This window comes from Mustela nigripes, chromosome 2 (genome assembly GCF_022355385.1).
Source record: "Mustela nigripes isolate SB6536 chromosome 2, MUSNIG.SB6536, whole genome shotgun sequence".
NCBI classification, from domain to species: domain Eukaryota; kingdom Metazoa; phylum Chordata; class Mammalia; order Carnivora; family Mustelidae; genus Mustela; species Mustela nigripes.
In genome coordinates, this window is record NC_081558.1 from 26,239,696 (window position 1) to 26,264,101 (window position 24,406).

The 24,406-nt window shown below is 34.3% G+C and overlaps 1 protein-coding gene across 20 annotated transcripts in view; it reads left to right on the forward strand.

The window, feature by feature from the left end:
- Positions 1 to 24,406, forward strand: part of SLMAP (sarcolemma associated protein) — a 143,266-nt gene that overhangs the window by 69,282 nt on the left and 49,578 nt on the right. For 7 of the 20 annotated variants that reach the window (XM_059390014.1, XM_059390023.1, XM_059390015.1 and 4 more), the window contains exons 3-12: positions 7,343 to 7,415; positions 11,034 to 11,070; positions 12,768 to 12,830; positions 16,346 to 16,441; positions 16,692 to 16,763; positions 18,098 to 18,238; positions 19,347 to 19,484; positions 20,739 to 20,907; positions 20,994 to 21,044; positions 21,539 to 21,589. In XM_059390014.1, the coding sequence (XP_059245997.1) occupies positions 7,343 to 7,415; positions 11,034 to 11,070; positions 12,768 to 12,830; positions 16,346 to 16,441; positions 16,692 to 16,763; positions 18,098 to 18,238; positions 19,347 to 19,484; positions 20,739 to 20,907; positions 20,994 to 21,044; positions 21,539 to 21,589 (891 nt within the window). The remainder of the gene's footprint in view (positions 1 to 7,342; positions 7,416 to 11,033; positions 11,071 to 12,767; positions 12,831 to 16,345; positions 16,442 to 16,691; positions 16,764 to 18,097; positions 18,239 to 19,346; positions 19,485 to 20,738; positions 20,908 to 20,993; positions 21,045 to 21,538; positions 21,590 to 24,406) is intronic. The other 13 variants (XM_059390028.1, XM_059390032.1, XM_059390029.1 and 10 more) reach the window with 3 other exon arrangements.

A 24,406-nucleotide genomic window follows, 5' to 3' on the forward strand; every position in this document is an offset into this window, starting at 1 on the left:
CTAGCTTGCTAGGGAAAATCACAAAGCTGATTCAGCACAGGCTGTGCCTAATTTGCTGGGGTGACTAAGAGAATCTTTCTGATAGCATGGCAGTCTACTTTTGTTCTTTTAAAAAGTGGGTTCTTGACCCAGAAATTACTTGGCACCACAATTATCTGCAGAACTTTTGAAACTTCAGAGTCTGGATCCCACTCTTCAGTCCTAAAAAGGGGATTTGCAAGTTGTGGGAACTGAGTATAACTATTTTTCTTAAAGTCTTGGTTGTTCTTTTGGAAATTAGGCTTAAAAACCCTATTCAATTAAGTTCCTGGCAGCACCTGTTTTATATGCTTTCCCCTGTCCTCAAACCCCTTAAAATTACTCTGTACAAAGCTTAATTTCCCCTTCAAACTAGAGCATTCTCCTGACTTACCAGTTTCTTTTTATTGCTCCATCATTTTCCCATACACTAGCTCAGAATAGTGGTATTGTTTCTGAATCTTGTCTCTTTACTTCTAGTCATTCAGGTCATTTCTTTCCTTTCCCTGCTCCTGCTTGTTTCTCCTATTGTCAGCCTAGAACATCACACTAGCTCTCTACTTGTGGCCACTATACACTCCCAACCCACTGCCTCCAGAATATTCTTGTTACAACTTTGTTATTCTCCTGCTTTAGAAGGCTGTACCATACTGCAGAATAAATTCTGAAATGCTTTAATTGTACACTTGAGGCCCTCAAAAATGTGGGCTCAATTCAAACTTTTGATTTTGTTTCCCACTCCTTTCCTTTATAAATGTTAAGCTGTTAAACTAGATTAGAGGTAAGATGGCATATAGAAAAGATTGTTTTGAATCCTAGCACTGCCACTTACCAAACATACTATCCCAAGCAAGTTACTTTAGCTTCTTTGACCTTGTCTTATGTGTCGCATCTGTAAAATAAGACATAATAACTATTTACATGGTTTGTCATAAGCAGTTAGTTAACATGTATAGTGTAATTAGCATGGGCCTGGCACCTAGAGGCCCTCCAGTCTTTCTCCAGCTGCCCTTCTAAGATGTGCACTCTCTTAGACTCTTCGCTTTCTGTTTCTTTGCCCATGCCATTCTCTCAGCCTTTCCTTCCTTTTCCAGCTTTTGAATCATATTCGCTCTCATTTTTTTTTTTTTACCCTTTTTATAAATCTTTCCCCTGCCCTTGTCCATTCTAAATTCCCATAGTGTTTTGTACCTTTTGTAGTATTTGTGAAAAATTTCCTCTTTTGTTGTTATGTTAGATATTTCTTGTTCTCTTTACAAAATAAACCAAAACCTCCTCAAGGACAAGGATCTAGTCATAATCATCTTGTTTTCTTCATCTTTACCAGCATATTGCTTTGTAGCCAGCAAGTTCTCAGTGAGTACTTAGCAAACAGCTAAAACCAAAGAACCACTTGTGCATAAATCGAAAAATAAGCTAACAAGCAGTATTGCTCCATTATATGCTAGAGAAATAAAGTAGCAAATGAATTCACATACCTATATTTGGTGGGAGGAATCCTCCCACCAAATAAATAGCTAGAAACAGGATTCCTGGAAGAAACAGCTAGAAAATAAGTCAGGAAATGTACAGGTTGAGCCTAGAAGATTTTGTCATATTATATATAAAGCTATCTAAGACTGCTAGGCTTCTGTCAGAAAACTCAAGAATTAACATGAAGTTCTAATTGATCGAAGATGGGACAGTTTGAGGATCAATAAAGATAACATCAGTGAATTGAAATGTCAACTTGTGTTCAAATTCATGAACTTAAGTGATACTAAAAGGAAAGCAAAATGAATTGATCAGCCTTAGAAGAACCTAGAATCTAGAGAAACCATTCTGAAAACATGTAAGTAAAGGGAAAGAATAAATTGTTGATGCTACCTTTCCTGGAGGGAATTATTCCTGACATAAACAAGTAGTTGAGGAGGGAAAGCTTTTTATTACTGAACTCCAGCTCATAAATGAAGACAATGATAGACTATCAATACAGAAACATTTTTTTTTTTTTAGAATTAAAATGTTAGTTGTCTATTCAGCTAACTTTTCCTGCTTCTTTTCTGAATTTAAAAAAAGATAATGTCTTTGTGGAACGCCTGGATGGCTCAGTCCATTAAGTGTTCCTCTCTTGATTTCAGCTCAGATTTAGATCTCAAGGGTCCCGAGTTCAAGCCCCACATAGGACTCCATGCTCAGTGAGGAGCCTACTTAAAAAAATCAGGGCAGTTGGGTAGATCAGTCGGTTAAGCATCTGCATTTGGTTCAGGTCATGATCTCAAGGTCCTTGGATGGAGCCCGAGGCGGGCCTCCTGCTCAGTGGAGAGTGTGCTTGTCCCACTGCTTCTCCCTCAGCCTCTCGCCTTGCTCACGTTCTTGTTCTCACTCACTCATAAATAAATGAATTCTTTAAAATAAAATCTTTGGATCAAAAGCTTTATGAGACAAAAAATTCAAGGATGAAAGTTTGGTAACTCTTTTATCTTAGATTGCAGTCAAAAGACAATTAAGCTAATAATTCCCCAGTTTGAAAATGTTACCTCCTCTCATTTAGGTCTTGGTTTTTTTTTTGATGTTTCTTGTGCTTTTATGATCTCACTCATTGTACCTATTACTGCCAGTCATTTCAAGGGATCCTTCAGACTACTCAGATATAGTGTTGACCTTCCCACTCAGTGCAAGAACAGAGCTAGAGCCCGGACTACAACATATCCCTGAAGTTTCAGTCTCCCAATCCAGGGCCTTAAATAGCTTTTAAGCTAATCACAGTTAACATGGGTCTCTTAAGTAACGTCTATGTGAAGAGGCAATATAAAAAGCTGACTTCAGGGGCACTTGGGTGGGCTTAGAGGGTTAAGCCTCTGCCTTTGGCTCAAGTCATGATCTCAGGGTCCTGGGATCACACCCCACCCCCACTCCGGCCACCCCCAATCAGGCTCTCTGCTCAGCAGGGAGCCTGCCCCACCCCCTGCGTGCCTCTCTTCCTACTTGTGATCTTTGTCAAATAAATAAAATCTTAAAAAAAAAAAAAGCAAGTAAACACTTAAAAAAAAAAGCCGACTTCATACCATAGAGTACATAAATTAACTCAAAAACAAAATAAATAACCAATATAATAGAATAGAGGGAAAACCCCACAAATGACAGCTTGGGATAGTCTTCATTTTGATTTTTAATAAAGTCTCATAACTACAAGTAATTACAGATTTTTCTCCATAAATACGTTGGGTTTTTTTTTTTTCCGATTCAGACATACTTGTTTTTCATATTCAAACATTTCTGAAATTTGCATGTAGCTTACAGTGCATATGTATAGGTTTCTTGCTGTCAGAAAGTATATCATTCTTATGAAACCTTTTTTTTTTCCCCCTAAAGTAGTGCAGTGGCTCAAATTCACGACCATGAGACAGACCTGAGCTGAAATCAAGAGTCCGGTGCTTAATCGACTGAATCTCCCAGGTGTCCCCTATGCAGCCTTTTAGAATTGGTATAAAGTGAAGAAACAATTACCATTAATTTATATGGAAAATTTTTTTAGAGTTCCCAGACCCAAAAAGTCACCTCTCTTAGGCTTTTCTGATACCTAAGGACATACCTTGCTAATGGATACACAAAATAAATCAAGATAAAGCACAGATGCTCACAGACACAGTTCAAAGCTGTGGTGGCTGGATACTTTGATGCTGAGTGCAATTTGTGGGGGAGGAACTTGGCGGAGCCACTCTTAATGTCTTTGTAACAGCTCTCTGCAAAACCCACACTGAATGCTATTTGTGCTTTTCACCTTTTTTCATAATAAGCAAAAATCCTCTTTGGATTTCTTTTGGTTAGAAAAACAGGTACTAATGTAGGTCTTTCATAAAAGTGAAGTAATGTAACAAACTTTTAAAAAGCAAAATGGGAGGCAGCTGGGTAGCTCAGTTGGTTAAGCCTCTGACTTGATTTCAGCTTAGGTCATGATCTCAAGGTCTTGAGATTGAGCCCCATATCCATACTGGGTGTGGAGCCTGCTTAAGATTCTCTCTCTTCCCCTCCTTTTACTCCTCCCACCCACATGCTGTCTCTCTTAAAAAAAAAAAAAAGTGAAGCTATCTGTATTTAATGTGGCACTGACCGTGCAGCCTTCTTACCCTGCCTGAGAAACATTTTAAGTTGTGTTTTATAATCAGTTTTGTCTTTGAGTCTTGGAAATATGGTAAATAATGTTTCTGGGTAAATTTTGAGAGCAAAATTTGTTTACAAAGCGATTCATAGAATATTTGAGAGCAGTATTTTCCAAAATATTTTTTCATAATATCATGTATATCATACATATAATACTGTATCAGTTCCTATGTAAGTGTTCTGAAAACAGGGGAGAAGCTCAATGGTTAAATAAGTTTGGAAAATGCATCTTACTTTCAGAGTCTCATGGTGGATAAAAAGCTGATTAATCTCTGAGAAAGACTGGTTTAAAAAATCGAAACCCTTTCAATCACTTTTAACCAAGTATTTTCCAAACTCTTCTCACCCCCAAATCCTTTTTTGTCAACACCTGCTAGCACTCCATTTTGGAAAATACTGCCATGTAAAATTAGTTAATATAATGAGTATTAGGGCAAAATATTTTTATCAGGTCATTTTAAATACTTGCCCATTGCAGATTAAAAAAGACAACTAATAATTCCATGCCTCTGTGTATCTAGTTGTCACAAGAACCTTTTCAAAGGCAGGGCTGGCTAGCTTAGTCAGACGTGGTCTTTAACTGCCTACAGTAGTACAGCAACCCTGTGCTGCCCTGTCAGTATTAAGTATTAGCTCTTGATTCATTTCACAGATTTGTACATCAGTCCAGTTGCTGGACTTTGAGGTGATATATCTGAAAAATGGAAATTCTGATGTAATATATCACAGCTTGTCAGTTCCGGCAGTGCTTTATTCCGTAACTCACTATACCTACTTTTTTAGACTTTATTACCAACTTAAAGATATTGGTCAAGTGTCAGTACTGCTGGATCTTCTTGTACTGTTCTCCTGTATTTATTATAGCCTGTCTACAGTAAACCTCTGGGGGAGTCATAGAGATGGGGTAAATCTGTCTCTTCTGTGTGTTGTACCAGGGAAAGGTGGGAGTTAGGCAGTTCTTATAAGTGTAGGTGAACCCTACTGTCCTCAAAGTAAGAGACATCTTCGTCCTGGGTAATGAAAACTGTAGAATATTAACTAGATATATTTTTTTTGCACATTCAGTAATCATTCATTAAAGACCTAGTTTGTACCAGATAACTCTGCCAAGTGTGGGATTTAAAAAGTAAAAAGCAACCAATCCTGTCCCTCTCACAGAGTTGACTGTATCTGGTGAGAAAATGGTTGTGTAAATGATAAATATTCATAACGCAGTATGCTTACTATTATAAGAAGTAGATAATAGGAAGCTCTGGGGACCCCTCAGTTAGATAATGAGTTTGGTGAAGTAACTAGAAAGTCTGAGCCTAGAGGATAAGTAGCATTTGGTCATGCAGGCAAGAGGATAAAGGACATCAGTGACAGAACAACTCATAAAATGCACGGAGTTGTAGAATTTGGAAGTGCAGGTAGCGTGGTCTTGCATACGATATTTATGGTAGCAGGCTGGAGGATGAGGCCTGAATGGAAGGAAGGAGCCCAGTGGCTGATGGCTGTAATTGCTATGTTAGGCAAAGTTTAGAAGACTGACCCATAAGTGGTTCGTGATCCGTGTTAGCAGTTTTCAAATAATAAGTTAATGAAAATTGAGTAAACTGCACTAAATTTCTTAAATTTACTGTATATTTCCAGATGACAGGATAATAGTACTTTATGTTTATAATTTTTTATGATTCATGGACCTGATCACTTAACAAATTATTCTTGCATAAATGCATTAGCGCTATTCTTTTTTTTTAAGATTTTATTTAATTTATTTATTTTTAAAGATTTATTTATTTGTTTATTTGACAGACAGTGATCACAAGTAGGCAGAGAGGCAGGCAGAGAAAGAGGGAGAAGCAGGCTCCCCACTGAGCAGAGAGCCCGATGCAGGGCTCGATCCCAGGACCCTGGGATCATGACCTGAGCTGAAGACAGAGGCTTTAACCAACTGAGCCACCCAGGTGCCCCTAGATTTTATTTATTTTTAATTTGAGAGAAAGAAAGAAAGGAAAGAGAGAAAGAGAGCACAAGAGTGGAGAGGGGCAGAGGGAGAGGAAGAAGCAGACTCCTCCCTGAACACAGAGCTCAGCGTTGGTGATCCCAGGGTCCTGAGATCATGACCTGAGCTGAAGTCAGATGCTTAACCGATTGAGCTACCCAGGTGCCCCAGCATTAGCTTTATTTTTAATCAGTTTTATTGAGATATAATTTCCTTGCAACACCAGTTTTATAAAACTTACTGAGTTTTGACAAATGTATTTGGTCACATAACCACCAGTCTTCTAATCATGAGATGGTATATTTTCATCACCCTGCATTAATTAGATTTTGGTAAACTAAATAAATTAACTCTTTGAACCCTAACCCTGGAAGATGTAATCTTGGAAGAACAGAGAAATAAAAAGCCAGCAACCTTAAACTAGCAAGAAATTTTTTCCCCCATAAAACCCAGTCACAAAGAGAAGCTCTGTATAAATGCTGCTTTTGGGGGGTTTTGTCTCTTGAAATCTTCAGAAGGAAAAGGAGGAAGTAAGAAGCAACACTAAGAAGTTGTCTGTAGAGTGGTGTAATGTTATGTAAAAATGTTTGAGGGTGGAGGGAGAAAAAGTACCGAGAACATAAAACCACATTTTAAATACTGAACTGGAAATCTCAGACTTGAGTTCTAGCAAACAGCTTTGACACTTAAAGAGTTCCAGAAGCAGTTTCACTTTTCTGAGGTCTTGGTTTTCTCACTCATCAGTGGGGGACTCAAACAGCATATTCTAAGCTGTATTATACAGAACTAGGTTTTGTGAAGTGTGTTACAGGTTGAGGACAGAATTAGGAATTAAGGCTAAATGCTAAATTGGGGAATAGTTGGAGTTAAGTTTTGATGCCAGCAGATAGGGGAGAAAATGCATTTCCTCTCAATTGTATTTCTATATATTCCACTGGCCTTTTATTAACTATTACAGCATTGGAGGTTAGGACACTTTTGAAAAACAATTCTGTCTGTAATTTTGCCTTGCAACTGTGATTCAGTATGAAGAGGAATGACTTTCTCCAGGGAAATGAATATTGTCATTAAATCACCAGATTTCTTTCCTCCAAGTTCCTACATTTAGGAACAAAGTATATGTTTGGAAATGAGAGGTATGAAGGCTTGTATTTTTAAACAATTATTTAATCCATCTTATTTGTTTGTTTTAACCAGTTACCCATGGGTGTATTGTTTCCACAATAAAACTTTTTCTACCAGATGGTATGGAAGCCCGACTCCGCTCAGAGTGAGTATAATTTAGTGCCATGAAGTTTTTGTATTAATTACTTGATTAACAATATTCTAGGTGATGGTATACTGTTAACACTTCAGGATTATTCTTATAATGGTAGAAAATTAATGCACTACTTTTAGAATATAATATACTTTAATTTTCACATTAGCTACAATTCTAATAAATAATAATGTATACTGAGGCACAGGTTATTTTGTTTCCAAATTTAACTTTACAGTTTATATTTTGATTGATAATTAGGTGTTTTTCAGAATATTTAGGGTATGCAAATTATTGGTGAGTAATAACTACTCAGTGATGAATGATAACTGTATTTTGATCTGCATTTAATATAGGACTTCTTAAACTGTGATTCCCTCTGAAGTTAATGCCCATGTCATGATCTTTTAGGACCTTGAGGATGTTGATATAGTTAATAGCCTATTTTGGTGGGAGTTTTGGAGGGATTTTCCAAGGCTGTTTTTTTTTTTCCCCCTTAAGAAGTGGAAAGATCACTTAGAGGAGAAGAAACTTGAAAAGGAAGAATTACTCATAAAATGTAAATGTTAAAATCTAAATATAAGTACATTTTAATCTTGTGCTTTTCACAGATTATCATTATGTAGTAATTATTAATTAAATTTAAGCATTTTTATTTGGGGGGCAATAAGCTTGTTTCTATACCCAACATAATATTTTTTATCCTTCAAAAGCAAAGACAAAGACCTGAGGGTGGGAGGTTAAGATAAGCAACAATAAGTTTAAGGCAAAGTAGAATAGTGAGTAGAAAAGAAAGAAAGAAAAAGAAAGCAGAGAGAGACCCTCCTATTGGTATGATTGTCTGTGCTTTCATTAGGATTATTATATATTTTGCTTTAGTTAGATGCTATCAAATTTTTTTTTAGCTTTAATCATATCTGAAACAAAGTAAAAAATTTTAAACATCTAAATGTAAAACAATCTGCTTCCTATTCTGTATTACAGTTTAATTATTTAAAAAAATACAGTTAACTTTGAGAACTCTAATGTGACTCAGGACTCAAGGGTTAAGTTTTTAAAAATAAGAGTAACTATTAATCAACTAGTGATATGTGGTTTCTTAAGAACATTGTTATTTGTGTGTGAGGAGATTTTCCCTTCATGGAGTTAAACGATTTGAGCAGTTATATAAAGGGTTATCTGTGATCTCGGGTTCCATCTAGGAGGACATGTGAATTTTTCAGTCTATGTTAGTGAATTGTGTCCCTCTCCTTCTTGTTTCCCCAATGCTTTTCATCTTTGCGCCATTTCCTTCTCATTATTTGGTTTTTCTTATGTGGTTAAATATTAGTGTCATTTAAAATTTTGCTGCCAATTTCATAGTGCATAGACTGGCTGACTTTCTGGAGAAGAGGAATTTTGGACAGGCAGCTCTTTAGAGCTGGTAGATCAGGATGGTCTTTAGAGGTGGATAGTCTCATTCAAAGCCCAACTCCACTGACTCTATGTCTTGATCAGGCCTCCCTTTTCTTATTTGAAAAATGAAGATAACAATAGTACCTACTGAGCAGGAATTTTATGGGGCAAATTAAGCAAGTTTATGCACTTAAAACTTTTGTATAATAGCTGGCATACATCAAGGACACAATGATCATTGACTGTTTCTGTTACTGTCATCTTTTTTAGCAATCAAGATACATTTGGGTATGCCAGAATGCTTAGAATTTTAGGTACATTTAAAGCATCTAATGCTTTTAAGATACTCACTAGCTAGTTCTCAAAAAGCTAACTATTTTCTTCTTCTTTGATTTTTATTATATTGCACGAAGGATTTGTTTTTTCAGTTATCTGTGTACCCAACATGGGCTCAAACACATGGCTGTGAGATCAAGAGTCACATGCTGTACTGACTAAGCCAGTCAAGTACCCCTGAACAGATAATTTTTAAATGATAACAAACATGGGCACCTGGGTGGCTCATTTGGTTAGGCAACTGCCTTCAGCTCAGGCCATGATCCTGGAGTCCTGAGATCAAGTCCCATATTGGGCTCCCTGCTCGGCGGGGAGTCTGCTTCTCCCTCTGACCTCTCCCCTTTCATGCTCTCTCTCTCTCTCTCAAATAAATAAGTAAAATCTTTTTTAAAAATGATAACAGAGAAAAATTGCCTATAATCCCACCACCTTAACACTAAATAATTGGTTCCCTTTTCTGTATTCCCTTGTTGCATATGAACTTTTTCTATAATTCAAACAAAATACACTTATATCCAGGATAGTTTCTGTAAGATACATGTTTAGCTGGATTTTTAGCCTTTTGTTAACCAAATTTTCACAGGAACAATTTTGTACTTGGGTCACTAAGAAAACTAGATTAAAAAAAAACAAAACATGAATACTGTTTGTTTCTATTTAAAGTTCATTTGCCCGAATGTGCGTTGGCTATGGAGAAAAATATATATACCCCAAATGGTTGTCTCTAGGTGCTGGCATTAGGTAATTTTTACTTATTTCCTCATACTTTCATTTACCATAATCAGTATATATTGCTTGTATAGTCAAGAAAAAGAAGGTTATGTTTAAACTGTCTATCCCATGTTTATAGGGTAGAGAGAAAAACTAAAGTTGGCATAATTTTTTAAACCTTCATTAGACGCCAGCTTTGCTAGGGCCTGGTGATAGGTTCTGGGGATCCAGAGGTAAATTGGTCATAGTGCCTGGCTTCCTTATCTGCTCTTATCTCATGGGAGTGTTAGTAGGATCAAGTGTTATTATGTCTTAGTTACTGTTGAAAGCTCTTTATTTATAGTAACACATTTAATGCTTACAGTTACCCCATGGGGTTATTTTTATTATTATCCCCATTTTATGGATGAGGAACCTGAGACCTATATAGTGCTTAGGTAAGCTTGCCCAAGATTACACACCTAGTAAGTAGAACCAGAATGTGGGCCCAGTCAGTGTGGCATCTGAGCCTGCATGCTGAACTGCTATACTGTAATACTGCCTGTCTGTTGTTAGTACTTTATAAGGCCCAAAAGGCAATTAGTACCAATTATACTGTCTGTTTACTGCTTAGTTTTATAGGAATGTACCGAGTTTAGTTTCATACCTACATCTAAGCTTTTAGTTGTTTGCATGTGACGTAGAGAACAGTAATACTGTTTGGTTGGCTAAAGTTGTTCTCCACTAGAACAAGTTTCCAAATCATAGCTTTCTTTCTAGTAGAACTTTGTTTTTTAAGACTTTGTTTATAGGAATTACTTAATTTTAAAAGGACATAATTTACATATTCCAGAACTAAAAATAGGTAATTTAAGGATTGCTTCTTTTCTATGTAGAAGTTCTATAGTCATGGAATTCACCAGAGCCCTCATTAAATAGTGGATCCTCAAAGGGCATTTAATACATTTTGAATTTTGAATTTTGGATTTGTGATTAGAAGTATATCATGTGTAAAAGGTAAATTTGTGTATTTATTACCTTTTTTTCCAAGAATTCTATGGATTTATGAAGGATTAGAGAATAATTCACATTGTTTTAATTATATGACACTGAGTGTATCAACTTTAGGGTTTAAGATATTCTGGTACTGTCATACTGTTTCCTCTGTGTCAGGAAATTAGATAAAAAATTCTAAATTTTACTTTTCAGTGTCATCCATGCTCCATTACCAAGTCCTGTTGACAAAGTAAGTTACGAATGATTATTTTCTCTAAACTAACTCAGCTATATTGCTTTGGAAAATGTTTTTATTTGTTTTTAATATGCTTTACCTAGGAATTTTTTTTTCTTCTGTAACAAATGATATACAGTGTATGCAGGTATTTGGTTATTGCATTCTTCTGATCTGGAAAATTTAGGATGGATGTTTCTTAGGAAAAAAACCTTTGTTATCTCAACTAATTGGCCAATAGTATAGACTAGGAGCTCTAGCCAGAGATACAAAGTGTTAATTACTACTTTTTATTCTGGAATACAGTTCTCTCTAGAAATATCTATTTAAGTTTTCTGCCCAAATAGTTCACCCAACATATACTTACACATGGAAAAATGGAAATATGGATTTACAGAAATTGCTCTTTTATCGTCCTTGAAAATTAGTTTTAACTTTATTTGGTCAGAAAATTTGCAATAATTACTTGTTAGTGTTTTTCCTTTTGTTCAGAAATAATTGTGTAATAAACTGTAGATATCATTGCTAAATACCAAAAAAAAAATCTGTATCTCTTGGCATGAATGTGGGTGTTTTTTCTTAGTGTACTAAAACTGTTGTAAAATAGTTCACATTTTTTCTTCCATTTGGTTAAAGACTGAAAGCCTGCCTGAAACTGAAGTTCTCTGTGAGATTCCTTTTTTAGAAGTAAAAGTGGTTGATCATCAACCTTAGTAATACCAAGAATTATTTCAGAAGTAAATAATGGCATTGCCAGTTTAGTACTAACTTTTAAAAATAATGCCACTTCTCTAAATTCTAATTAGCATATTAATAAAAATATTCTTTCTGAACCTAATCAGAAATAGTGCTATTTAACATCATTAATAAGTTGATACAAAGGGCTTGGTAATATTGAGGATATGGGTAAATGTTACAGCAACCTAATAGTATCTTCTTTTTGTGGGGGGTGAATAATGCCACGGTTCTATGTTCCACACTTGGGAAGAACCCCTTATTGAAGGTATTTCATCTAATACTCTTGAGTTCTAAGTATTTTTTCTGTCATTTGTAATTTAAATACCATTATTTTCCATCTTTTTCTTCTTAAACTTACCTGTAGTTTAAAGAATGAAAAAGACAAAACTATTCCCTCTTCCCTCCCTCTGTTGCTCTCTCTCTCCCTTCTCCTTCCTTCCTTCCATCCATCCTTCCTTACAAAACAAATCTATTTTCATTGTCCTGGCCATGAAAAGTGTTAAATTTCATGTCCTGTCTGTCCCTGCACCCCAAAATACAATTCCCATTTTGAAGATGGCTACTTCTAAAAGAATTATGACTTCTTGTTGTATTGAAAAACTATCTAACAATGAATTGTAAAGGGGATAAGTTATATATCTATTGATTCAGGAGGTATTATTTCTGAATTAAGAAAGAGCAATATTGCTGTTGTGCTGTGTTTGTGATTTGGTTTATCAAGGAATGTTTTCACGAGTAGTACTTGTTCCACCATTCTGCTTATAAATTTCAGACTAGTCAGCAAAAAATAATACCATTTACAAATTCTAGGCATGAGACAGATACATTTTGAAAACAAAAGGAATATTTTAAGCTGAAAAATATTTTTTATTTTGCATATTTTGCTAAATGGACATTTCAGGGACTTGGTTTGGCTTTAATGTCTTTTATAAATGTTTTGTGTGACTATTGGTACTTATGTTATTTGTTTCTAGGTTGCTGCTAACACTCCAAGTATGTACTCTCAGGAACTATTCCAGCTTTCTCAGTATCTACAGGTAAAAGTAAATCTTGAAAATTCTTAGTTTTTAAAAGTAGAATTAAACAACTTAGATTTGATTTTGCTAGTTCACAAATATAGGCTAAAGAAATATTGACTGGATACAAATATAAAAGAAATATTTCTCAAAGTTAAAAAAAGGATTAAAATGGGGCGCCAGGGTGGCTCAGTGGGTTAAAGCCTCTGTCTTCAGCTCAGGTCATGATCTCAGGGTCCTAGGATCAAGCCCCACATCAGGCTCTCTGCTCAGCGGGGAGCCTGCTCCCCACCCCTTCTCTCTACCTGCTTCTCTGCCTGCTTGTGATCTCTGTCAAATAAATAAATAAAATCTTTTAAAAAAAAGGATTAAAACTAGGTCTTATGAAGAGAGGATAAAGAGAATCAGGATTATTGGGGTGCCTGGGTGGCTCAGTCAGTTAAGCATCTGCCTTTGGCTAAGGTCACAATCCTAGGGTCCGGGGATCGAGTCCCGCATTGGGCTCCTTGCTTAGCAGGGAGCCTGCTTCTCCCTCTGCCTGCCGCTACTCATGCTTGTGCACTAAATAAAATCTGGGGAGAAAAAAAAAAAAAGAATCAGGATTATTAAGTCCAAAAAAGATAGGGTTCCGTACAAGAGAAGTATTTTTTTCATTCGGATATGGGGAAGTTTCAAAATAGTTTGTAGATGACTTTTAAATAAAATTAAACCTGGAGAGATCTTGGTTGCTCAGTATGATATTAATAGCAAATGATTATATATGTATCTATCTATATAATGTAATATAATATATAACTAATATAATATAAATATATAATAAATAATAAATAGTACATTTATTATAAATGATAGTTTGTAATATAATAAATAATATATACACATTAATATAATACACTATATAATTTTATTATAATATATTAAATTAGATTATTATAATATATATAATATAATGTAATATATATTAACTATATGCCAGACTCTTGCAGTTTACCTCTATTCATTTATTCCTCAGAATAATCCTGTAAGGTACTTATTTTATTCCCATTTTTATAGATGGAGTAACTGAGATCCTGGAAAGTTAAATAATTTACACAGTGTTACGCACCTACTCTGTGGTAGAGCTGGGATTTGAACCCAGACAGTCAGACCTCAGAGTGTCCACCCTTGAACATTGTGCTATGCTGCTGGATCTGTAGAAGGATATTTTGATGGGGCAGATACATGGAATGGGCTCCTGAAGTTAATAATGGATTTAAAGAGCCATAGAAATTTCCATAAAGGAAATACGTGGCTTTTTTTTTTCCCCTCTTGATTTTGGGACATTTGGGCTGGATTATTGTTCTTATTATTCTGGTGAGAGAGCATGGTGGAAGAAAGCTCTAGATCAGAAATTAAGAGATTAAACTTTTTATCCTGGCTCTGCTACTGAGTTCTCTGACTTTGGGTGAATCATTCTACATGTGTACGTCTCCACTTGCTTTTTAAAACGGATAGGCTCAAACCAGTGTCCTGGTTCCTACATTCCTTTATAAGAATCAATCACTAAGAGCAGTTCTCCCTCCGTTAAGAATTTACAAGTCTGAAAATTGTCAGAGTATTAATCAGATCTTACCTTCCACTGGGCATTATGTAATGGGGCATAGAAAAGCTGTTTTACACATTTGCAGTTTGGTAGAGTGTCTGAAAGCATAGACTCTAGCCAGAATTCCCTGGACTTGGCCTGTGGCTTTAACTTCAGAAGTTTGGGGAAGGTTGTTTAACCCTTTCGTGAGCCTTGTTTTCTTCATCTATGATGTGGGTATAATAGCATGTACCTCACAGAATTGTGAAGAAAAAATGAATCTATATATATAAAATCTCCATTTTCCCATGGGAAATATGAGGCTCATATAGGTAAAATGGATTTCCTGAGGCTGTACACTATATAGTAACTAGTCATCATGGACTGTGAGTCTAATGCCCTAACTCACTGCAGTACTTTTTCCAATTTTGTCCATTCTTTGAATATTCATAATGGGCATAATCTTTCACTGTCCCTTTTCTGGTTTTTGAGAGAAGATTATACTGTGTTATCTTTTCTGTATACATTTTTTTCAATTGCCAAAGTTCTAATGTAAATTGTAAAACTTTTGAGCAGAAACTAGAATAGATAAATTTCACACCTTAGCACTAAAAGCCATTCCTGAAAGTATTAGATTTTTGTTAGGATGTGGTTCATGGAATAATGAAACTCTAAATGGAATTGAGTTTAAAAAGGTGAAATTACACCATCTAGTGGAAGTAGTGATTGTTTGGGGGGTTTGTTTTTAAGTAAAACTTTTTGCAGCATTTAATGTAATTTCCTGGATATTAAGAATGTTTAAAGAGCTTAAAATAAACTTGGCAACTAGTCTAAGTGTTAGATTCTAACTTTTGTTAGATTTCTTAATCTATACTTTTAGAGTTATATTTTAAAAAATGGTACCAGTAACTAATTAGATCAGATTTTCTTTTATCATTATTTATCAAGGATGTGGGAAAAAATAAATGCATACTTTAAACCTCAAGAACTGTCTTTGAAGCATATCCCTTTTTTTTTTGAAGTGGCTCCAGAGGTATTAGAGTAGTAAGTGTTCTTCTTTGGCTAATGACAGGAATAGAAGAAAGTGAAATTTAAAGATGTGCCATAACCACAGCTGAATGCTGTGTGAGCATTTTCACCTTGACTTCTAATGAAGGAGACCCTCTTAACAGCTGTCAAATGTTAACAAGTGACCTAGAGATAAGGATTTGCTTGCCAACGTCCTTCTCTGTAAAAATATCCCTTTGGAGTTGCCAAATAGTTATATAACTCCTTGACCCCTTAATTACATTTGTGGACTCTTACTTATTTTTGCCATATTTGATTGATGCTGAGTTAGTATTTAGTCACAAAGATTCAGGAAACCTGAAAATACAAGAGATTGCAAAGTAGTGTCTCTCCTTATATATATTTACATATATAACATTCTTAAAAGGGAAAATTAAAAGACATTTCTATTTTAGATGTCATACACATACAGCTAAGCCATTAAGAAATATCTTTGCTACTGACCAGATTGTTTGGCATAGTTTGAAATTAGTTTGTTCTGAAAGATATGTATATATATTTTAAAATGTTTGTGTGTGTGTTATATATACACACACATATATAGATATATACAAAAATACCTATGTATATAGATATATGTAAAATGGAGGGTTAATAACATTTGTTGAATTCTTCTAATCTGGGTTTCCTCTTTTTTTAATGCTTGTGAATTATGAGTGAAAGAAAAATAAAAATAGGGCACTTATTTTCTGTTAATAGGGGAAGGTGCAGCTCAGTATCCCTAACAGTCCTGGAAATAGGACTAAAATGATGTGGCTTATATATATTTTACAAGGTAGATTTTTCAGGTTTGAAAGTAAGATACAAAGTGGGATGTAAAATGAGAATATTTTCAGAATGTACTTTGATTTTTCTTCAAGGATCATGCTGAGTTTATAAAAATCTCTTTTGTGATTTGTACTATTAGGAGGCCTTACATCGGGAACAGATGTTGGAACAGAAGTTAGCCACACTTCAGCGGCTACTAGCCATCACCCAAGAGGCTTCAGATACCAGTTGGCAGGTATTCCATTTGCCTTTATATTCAAGAAGCATTTAAGTATAGTTTAATATCCCTTAGATGTTGATTAAAAGTGAAATTTTTTTAGCAGGCAAAGGCAAAGTTATTTCTGAATGACCAAATATTGAAAATGTAGCATTTTACAATGGGTGTTGGTCAGTTTTATGATTTTATATCTTTTTTGGGCAGTAGCAACCTTTTTGATATGTGTAATTTTTTAATTACTCTGGGATTTAAATTAATTTTTCAACAGGCTTTAATAGATGAAGATAGACTCTTATCACGGTTAGAAGTTATGGGAAACCAATTACAGGCATGCTCCAAAGTAAGTATTAATCTCAAGTAAAGATCCTTAAAGAAAAATGCATAAACTGTGCACGAAAAATGCATAGTTTTTTATGTAGCTTGTTTCTTTGTCATTTGTGTACATGCTAAAACATGTATACGTTTTCACCATTCTTTCAAATCTTTTTTCATTATAGGAAATTTCAAACATACATGTAAGAAGAAAGAATTGTGTATTGAATACCCATATACAACTCTTTCTTTGTTTTCTATCACAGTTGGTATGTGCTGGAGAAACTGGGTCATTTGTTTTCTATAATTTCCCTCAGTCTGGATTGTTATTTAAACATTTCTTCTAGCTTTCCTCCCACACCATGAATTGGTAGTTTGATCTAGAGATTTGATCTAATTTAGATTCAAGTCTTTTTTTTGCCAGCAATACTTCATGAGTAGTATTATGTACTTTCACCAGAAGGCACCATACTATCTAGTTGTCTTTCTTTTGAGATATTAGCAATCTTTGATGATTCTTGGCTAGATCCATTATTTGGGCTTGCAAAAATGGTGGTAATATAGTTCTGTTATTCCTTCATTTATTATCTGGATTACTTCTATAAATACTTCTTTTCCTCCTCATAAACCATTTGGTTACCCTGAAGTCATTTTCTTAGGAAAAGAAGGATAAGTCATTTTCTCCATTTATTTACTAGATTTTAAAATTGATTCCTTCTCATCCACCAAAGAATGACCATGAAGTGTTTTTTTTCCCCAAACGTAGATTTGACTATATTTCATGTGTTTCAGCCTATTCCACTTGTTGTTCTTATTGATGCTCAAATTTTCCCATCTTTGGTGCCTGAGACCTTTTCGTAGAACCCCAGCAAACTGATAGCTTCCTGCTGTCATTTTAGACAAGGTATTTCAGACCCATCTTGTACATTTCCTGCCTCAGAACTGGACTCAGCTTTTTCTTCAGGGTGCTCTTATTCCTTATTCTTTATTCCTAATGGTTTAACCATTATTTTAAAATGCTTGGCCCCTATGAAAGTAATATTTTTTACCCACAAATGTAAATATTGTGGCTTAAAGAGAATATGACAGATAGGTGACTTAATTCATTTTGTGCATTTGAGAGAAATTCTCCATTTTCTTAGACTTTTTTTTCTATCGGAAGTATGGATTAATATATTTGTGAAGGCATAATTTACAGTGCAACTTTTAAATACAGCTTCAGTTAATACAGGGCCAACATTATTTCTATTTGGAGATTACATCAGTATAGAATTCAAAGAGCATCATAATGTGTTATTTTTCCAAATGGTAAATACTTACAAAAATTACTTGGCTATAATTATAAATGTCTTCTAATCCTAGAATCAAACAGAAGATAGTTTACGGAAGGAGCTTATAGCATTACAGGAGGATAAACACAACTACGAGACGACAGCCAAAGAGTCCCTGAGGCGGGTTCTTCAGGAGAAAATTGAAGTGGTTAGAAAACTTTCAGAAGTTGAGGTATTTCATTTTAACAAATATAAAATGGTAATATTTTTAAAATTTTTAGCCTAAAATTGCTAATATTGTAGGACATTTTAAACTTTAGTATTATATAGCTAAGAAATATTTCCTGTCTGTGAAGTGGGAAAGGGTAATATGCTGTTTTCCTTGTTAGGAATTTTCAACATAACCATGTGATTTTGGTGCTTGTGGTTCCTACTCAGTGATTGAGCAAATAACAGCCTCATCAGGGAGTCTTACTGTGTGCATTCTGTTTAGGATTCGGCCTCTCACACAGTGGACTGTGATATGTGGAGGGAATTGATCTCCTGTCACCTAGTTTTGCTTTTCTTCCAGTGGAGGGTAGTTAGTGGAAGGTGGAGAATCTTACCACTGTTCTTATTTACCCACCCTCTGAAGAAGAAAACTGTGTCTAACTTTAGAGGTCAAAGGGAAAATATCTCTGAGGTCCTTTCTTGGTCTTTTAGGAACAATCAAAATGTGATTCTCGTTGCTTTAAAAATAACCTAATTGATAATGTAGGTTATTCCTTTGAACCGCTGCTAAATTACCACAGAACTTATTTGTTACTGGATTTAGTTAAAATGCCCATTGTAAACTGAACAGTAAAATTACTATATATAGTATATACTGTAGAATATGTTATAGTAATAGTTTCTATAATAGCCTTATCCCATCATAACTAATTCACTGCCGTGTCATTGATTTGATATGCAAGGAAAGAAAATTGCTAGCAGTCTTCTAATTTTCTTATTAAGTTGATTATGCATAGTATTAAACTTGCTTTCAAGAATTTATAAGCTTAAAATATTTTCAAGTCTAAAAGTCATAACCGGTGGCCTTTTAAAAGAGTAGTTATATAAAAGGAACATTCTTTCCTCCCTTGCCCCCTTTCTGTTGTTTTGTTTTGTTTTTAAGTTTTTTTGTTGTATTTTCTGTTTTAGCATGTACCTAAAGTAAATTAAAATTGTTAGGTTGTTTAACCTTTACATAAAGGCCAGGGAAGATAATAATTTAGAACAGTCCATAGAATTAACACTTTTTATAAGTTGAATTTACAATGTGCATTTATTCTAAATCAGTTATCTGTAAACTTGAATTACAGCGAAGTCTGAGTAATACTGAAGATGAATGTACACATCTTAAAGAAATGAATGAACGGACTCAGGAAGAATTAAGAGAATTAGCCAATAAATATAATGGAGCAGTTAATGAGATTAAAGATTTATCTGATAAATTAAAGGTATGTATTTACTCAACCTGAAAGTTTGTTAATTGTCCCCAACATACTGGGTAGATTAAGAGGTTAGATATTGCTGAATAGCTGTTGATATAAAAATTAGTAATGGATGGGGCGCCTGGGTGGCTCAGTGGGTTAAGCCTCTGCCTTCAGCTCAGGTCATGGTCTCAGGGTCCTGGGATCAAGCCCCCCTCATTGGGCTCTCTGCTCAGCGGGGAGCCTGCTTCCTCCTCTCTGTCTGCCTCTCTGCCTACTTGTGATCTCTGTCTGTCAAATAAATAAATAAATCTTAAAAAAAAAAATTAGTAATGGTTGAAATATGCAGTAAAAAAAAGGTGCCATTTAGCCCAAACCCCACTGCCCACAGATAATTGAAAGTCTGTAAGAGCTGACATATTTCCTCTGGATGGAAATAAGTAGTATTTCACAACAGGTATCTTTTAATACATAACAGGAAGTAGATGTAAATCAGCAAACCCCAAGATACTTAGACTTTTTAAAAGCTTGAATCAGTTTATCCTTGGGGAGCCCCAAGGATAGAGCCTAACTATGTTAGTGCTGAAACAAGCCCAGAAGTAACTTGGAGTCATCTGTATGGACCCTTGTAGCCTCCAGGGATGCTATTAACTGCTTCGGTGGCAGCTCCCTGTAGCTATAGGGCATTTAGGATAAGGACAGATGAGGCCATAAGTAATGTCAAGTTGGTCCCTTAAATGTTATAACTGAGTTTTAAAGACCCATCTTTAAATAATTGAAACCATGGAATGAGTGGCTAGAAAACATATATTTGTTAGAGAAGACTAGGGCATACCTCCCCTCTGTGTGGTTGGTGAACCTATAATAGTTTTAAAGATTGTTAAACGGAGGTCATTTTGAAAAATGCTTATGATCATCATTCTTTCAACTAAATGCAGTTTTGTTTAAAATATCAGAGTAAATTACATTTTAGAACTTACAAAGTAATTTAAACAATAGTAATTTCAGGGGGAAACCTTACATATTTCCCTCTTGAAAACTTTGGAGTTTTTCATTTTGACCCCCTTACTTGTATGTATTAGGCCTGTTTGCTTGCTACAAGTTTTTCTTTCCTAGGTGATAGGGAAGCATGACATTATTTTGACATTTACAAATATTTTCTATAATATTGAATATTCTCCTTAAAAGTTAGTGGTGAATAAAAGCAGTCCTGCTTTAGGCCTTTGAAAGCAAGTTCAGACTTTATGAAATAAATTAATTTTTTTTTTTCTTTCTCAACAGGTAGCAGAGGGAAAACAAGAAGAAATCCAACAGAAGGGACAAGCTGAGAAAAAAGAATTACAACATAAAATAGATGAAATGGAAGAAAAAGAACAGGAGCTCCAGGCAAAAATAGAAGCTTTGCAAGCTGATAATGACTTCACCAATGAAAGGCTAACAGCTTTACAAGGTAAGTTACCCAATCCAGAAGTTGATTTTATTTTATTTTTTTTCTTTTATCTGTGAAATATCTTTTTCTTGGACTTTTATTTACAGTACGGTTAGAACATCTTCAGGAGAAAACTCTTAAAGAATGCAGCAGTTTAGGTAGGTGTGTCACCCAGTTTCTTACTTAAAGCTGAATTTTATCATTGAAGTTTTGATGTTTACTTTCTCATGGGTTACTTATTTTAAGAGGGTATTTCATGTTTTAGGTATAACGTATCTCCAGTCTTTCAGAAAATTTCCTTAAAAATATGCTTGATTACCACCAGTGGGCACCATTGTTTAGTCTTTGAGATAAATGAAATTTCTGCATCTGAGACACTCTACTTAGAGATATTTAAATAAGAAAATACATGCACAGCAGGACCCTTTTTTTTTTATTTTTTTGAGGTTCATTGGTAAGCAACTGGACAGTTGTAGCTTTTTCTCTAGGTCAATAGAACATGGCCCGTTGAACCCTTCTTGTAAAAACAAATTTAAAGTGTGCTTTACTGTGTTAATGTAAGTAGGAATACAAAATGCCATGGTTACAGTTGAGACCAGTTTTAAAGTAATGCTTTCTTTGATAAGGCAATGATACACTGTCTTAATCCTAGGGATACAAGTTGATGACTTCTTACCTAAAATAAATGGGAGCACAGAAAAAGGTAGTGTAAAAAACTTAAATGTTTTTCTTTCATGATATCCTTTTACTATTTAAGCAGGATAGAGAGATCAGTGTTTTAAGGTTTTAAGTGTTTAGAATGAAAAGCATGCAGTTCATAGACCACTGAGTCCCAGCATTAAAAAAAGCTTCCCTTTATTTTGTAATTCTTAATGCTATGATTTTTGGTTAGATATCCCTTGTTATATGGAAATTTTAATTATTCAAATAACAAAAGTGACAAAGTTCAACTTTAGCATTGGTTTATATACGCAGTATAGCTTTCTCCCCCAGTATATTTTTCAAAAAATTCTACTTTGATTTTCTTTCATCAAGTACTATTTCCTGAGGATACTGGGCTTCCATTTTTAATGTTTGTGCCCTGCCCCATACCTGGCCAAGAGCTTATTTAACAGTTTATCCATTGAGCTCTTGGATATGTCATAGAAACTGCTTTCTTTATACTGTATATCTGTTTCTTTAATCAGAAAAAACAGAGTCAGTCATTTCTGCTATCTGAAAAATCATTTATTAGTTAATGATTAGTTTACTCCAACCCTTCTTTCTAGATAGCTTGCATTATCTCTTGCCAAAAATGTATGGCTGCTCTTGGTTTTTCTGTTACTGCATGAGGTACTTTTTACCATATGGCTTGTACATTCTTTCATTTGAGAAGATTCCCATTCATCCTTCTCCATTTCCACCCATCCAGCTTTAACTGAGCACCAGCTATGTGCCAGATCCTGAGTTAGATGCTTGAAGCACAGAATGAATAAAATTACTTTCCACATTTATAAAACTATGTACCTCTCATCTTAAGTTTTTATATAGAAGTTAGTGCAAGATATCAAGGGTAATACTCAGAACTTATTAAATATTTTTTTCATGTGTCAGGGGATATTTTTGAAGTCCTTGGGGCACAGCCAACTCTGATAAATTTAGGAGGTACTTTTTTGTTTTTGTTTTTGTGTGGTTGGCTTTTAATCAGGAACCAGCACAATAGGCTCAAGTTATCATGTATATATGAGCTGTAAGCTCAAGATCTAATATTACATATATTCTATAACAAATCTTAAAACTCTAAATTAAAAGTTATTGCCATTAATCAGTCATTTGACTATTCTGTATGTGTTTTATAAAATACATCTACATTTTAGAATTCCAGTTTGAGTTTCAGTTTGAGAATTTTTTAAAGGTATAGTTTATATTCATTACTGATAGTACTAATTTCTCTATTAATTATATTTAACAAATATATATAAAATAACTTAATCCTCACTTTCTAAAAGCTTATCACTGTTAAATGAATTTTTATTTTTTGTTGTCATTATTTGCTTTTATTTTTTCCTCTTTTTGGCATGAATACTTTTTAGTCCAGTTCATCACTATTTTGACTTAAATGTTATTTATTAATAATGTTAGTGTTAACTTAGGCTGGGAACATACTCTTTCTTCAGTTAAGAGAATCCCTTTATATACAGTAAATCATCTTTATACTATTTTAGAGTTGTCAGATTACTGCTTAAAATTTTTTGCTGAGATGAGGCTAGTTATAGACAACTCCTGATTTAAGACTGAATAAGATATTTTGGATACTTTAGGGTACTTCTTACCATCATTGTTTTTTAGTGGTGATAAATTGAGTGGTGTGAGAGTGACCTACAAAGTATCCTTAATGAAATGGAATAGTAAATATCTTGATATGCACAAAAGCATCATTATACCAGATTTAATACAGAGTGGATTTTGGAATGAGTCTGTTCTGAGTCATTTGTTATTACAAACCAATTATCAAGCATTCCAGTATTACCAAAGTCCATAACGACAATATCAGATATGACTTTATCTAAAATTGCTCTTTAAATAGTAGAGCAAGAACCAAGTATAGTTTTAAGAGAATGTTTTAAAAATATCTGGGGATGTTAAAATTAATGCCATTCTCTAGTAAACTCTGTCTTTTGAAATTACTTAAATCTAAAGTAGCTGCTATAAGCACAAGTTTTATACTATAAATTTTTTGTATCTTATCTGGTAAGCATAATTCAAATATATCTTAGAAAAGCACTGTCTAATAGAAATATTATGAGAACCACATACATAATTTAAAAATTTCTGATAACCACATTAAAAATATAAAAAGAAACAGGTAAAGTGTTGCTAATGTATTTTAATAATGTTTAATAACATTTACTTTAACTCACTATATCAAAAATATTTCAACATGTAATCAGTATTAAAATATTATAAATGAAGTATTTCACATTTTTTCCTTGGTAAATCTTTGAAACCAGCATATATTTATTTTACACTTACAACATATCTCAATTCAAATAGCCATTTTTTCAGGGCTCAGTCCACATGTGTATTGAGCATGTGCATTGGACAGCACAGGTAGTATAGAAAATAAAAATTTATAGAAAACTCATGTATAAATGAAACACATTTTAAGTATCACAGCTCTCTCTTTTGTTTCTGTATCTGTCTTTTCTTTATATTTCTGCATCCCTGTTTGGGATCTTAGACATGGCTCCCCCCCCCCAGGCTCATGTATCGGATTCTTTTTGCATTATCAGTAATATCTTTTATAGTTTTGGCAAAGTGAATTCCTAAGGGGCTGAATTCAAGTAATGAAGTATTTAAAAGTGTCATCATCCAAATCTTTTACATATACTATCTGAAAGACTTTTCTCTCATATCTTAGAAAAATGCCTTTGTAGAAGTCATACAGATATATTTTATATTAGTCTTGCATTTTATCTAAACTAGTATGATAAATATTTTAATCTAGAGTCTAGATAATTAAAATCAGAGTACATAAAAG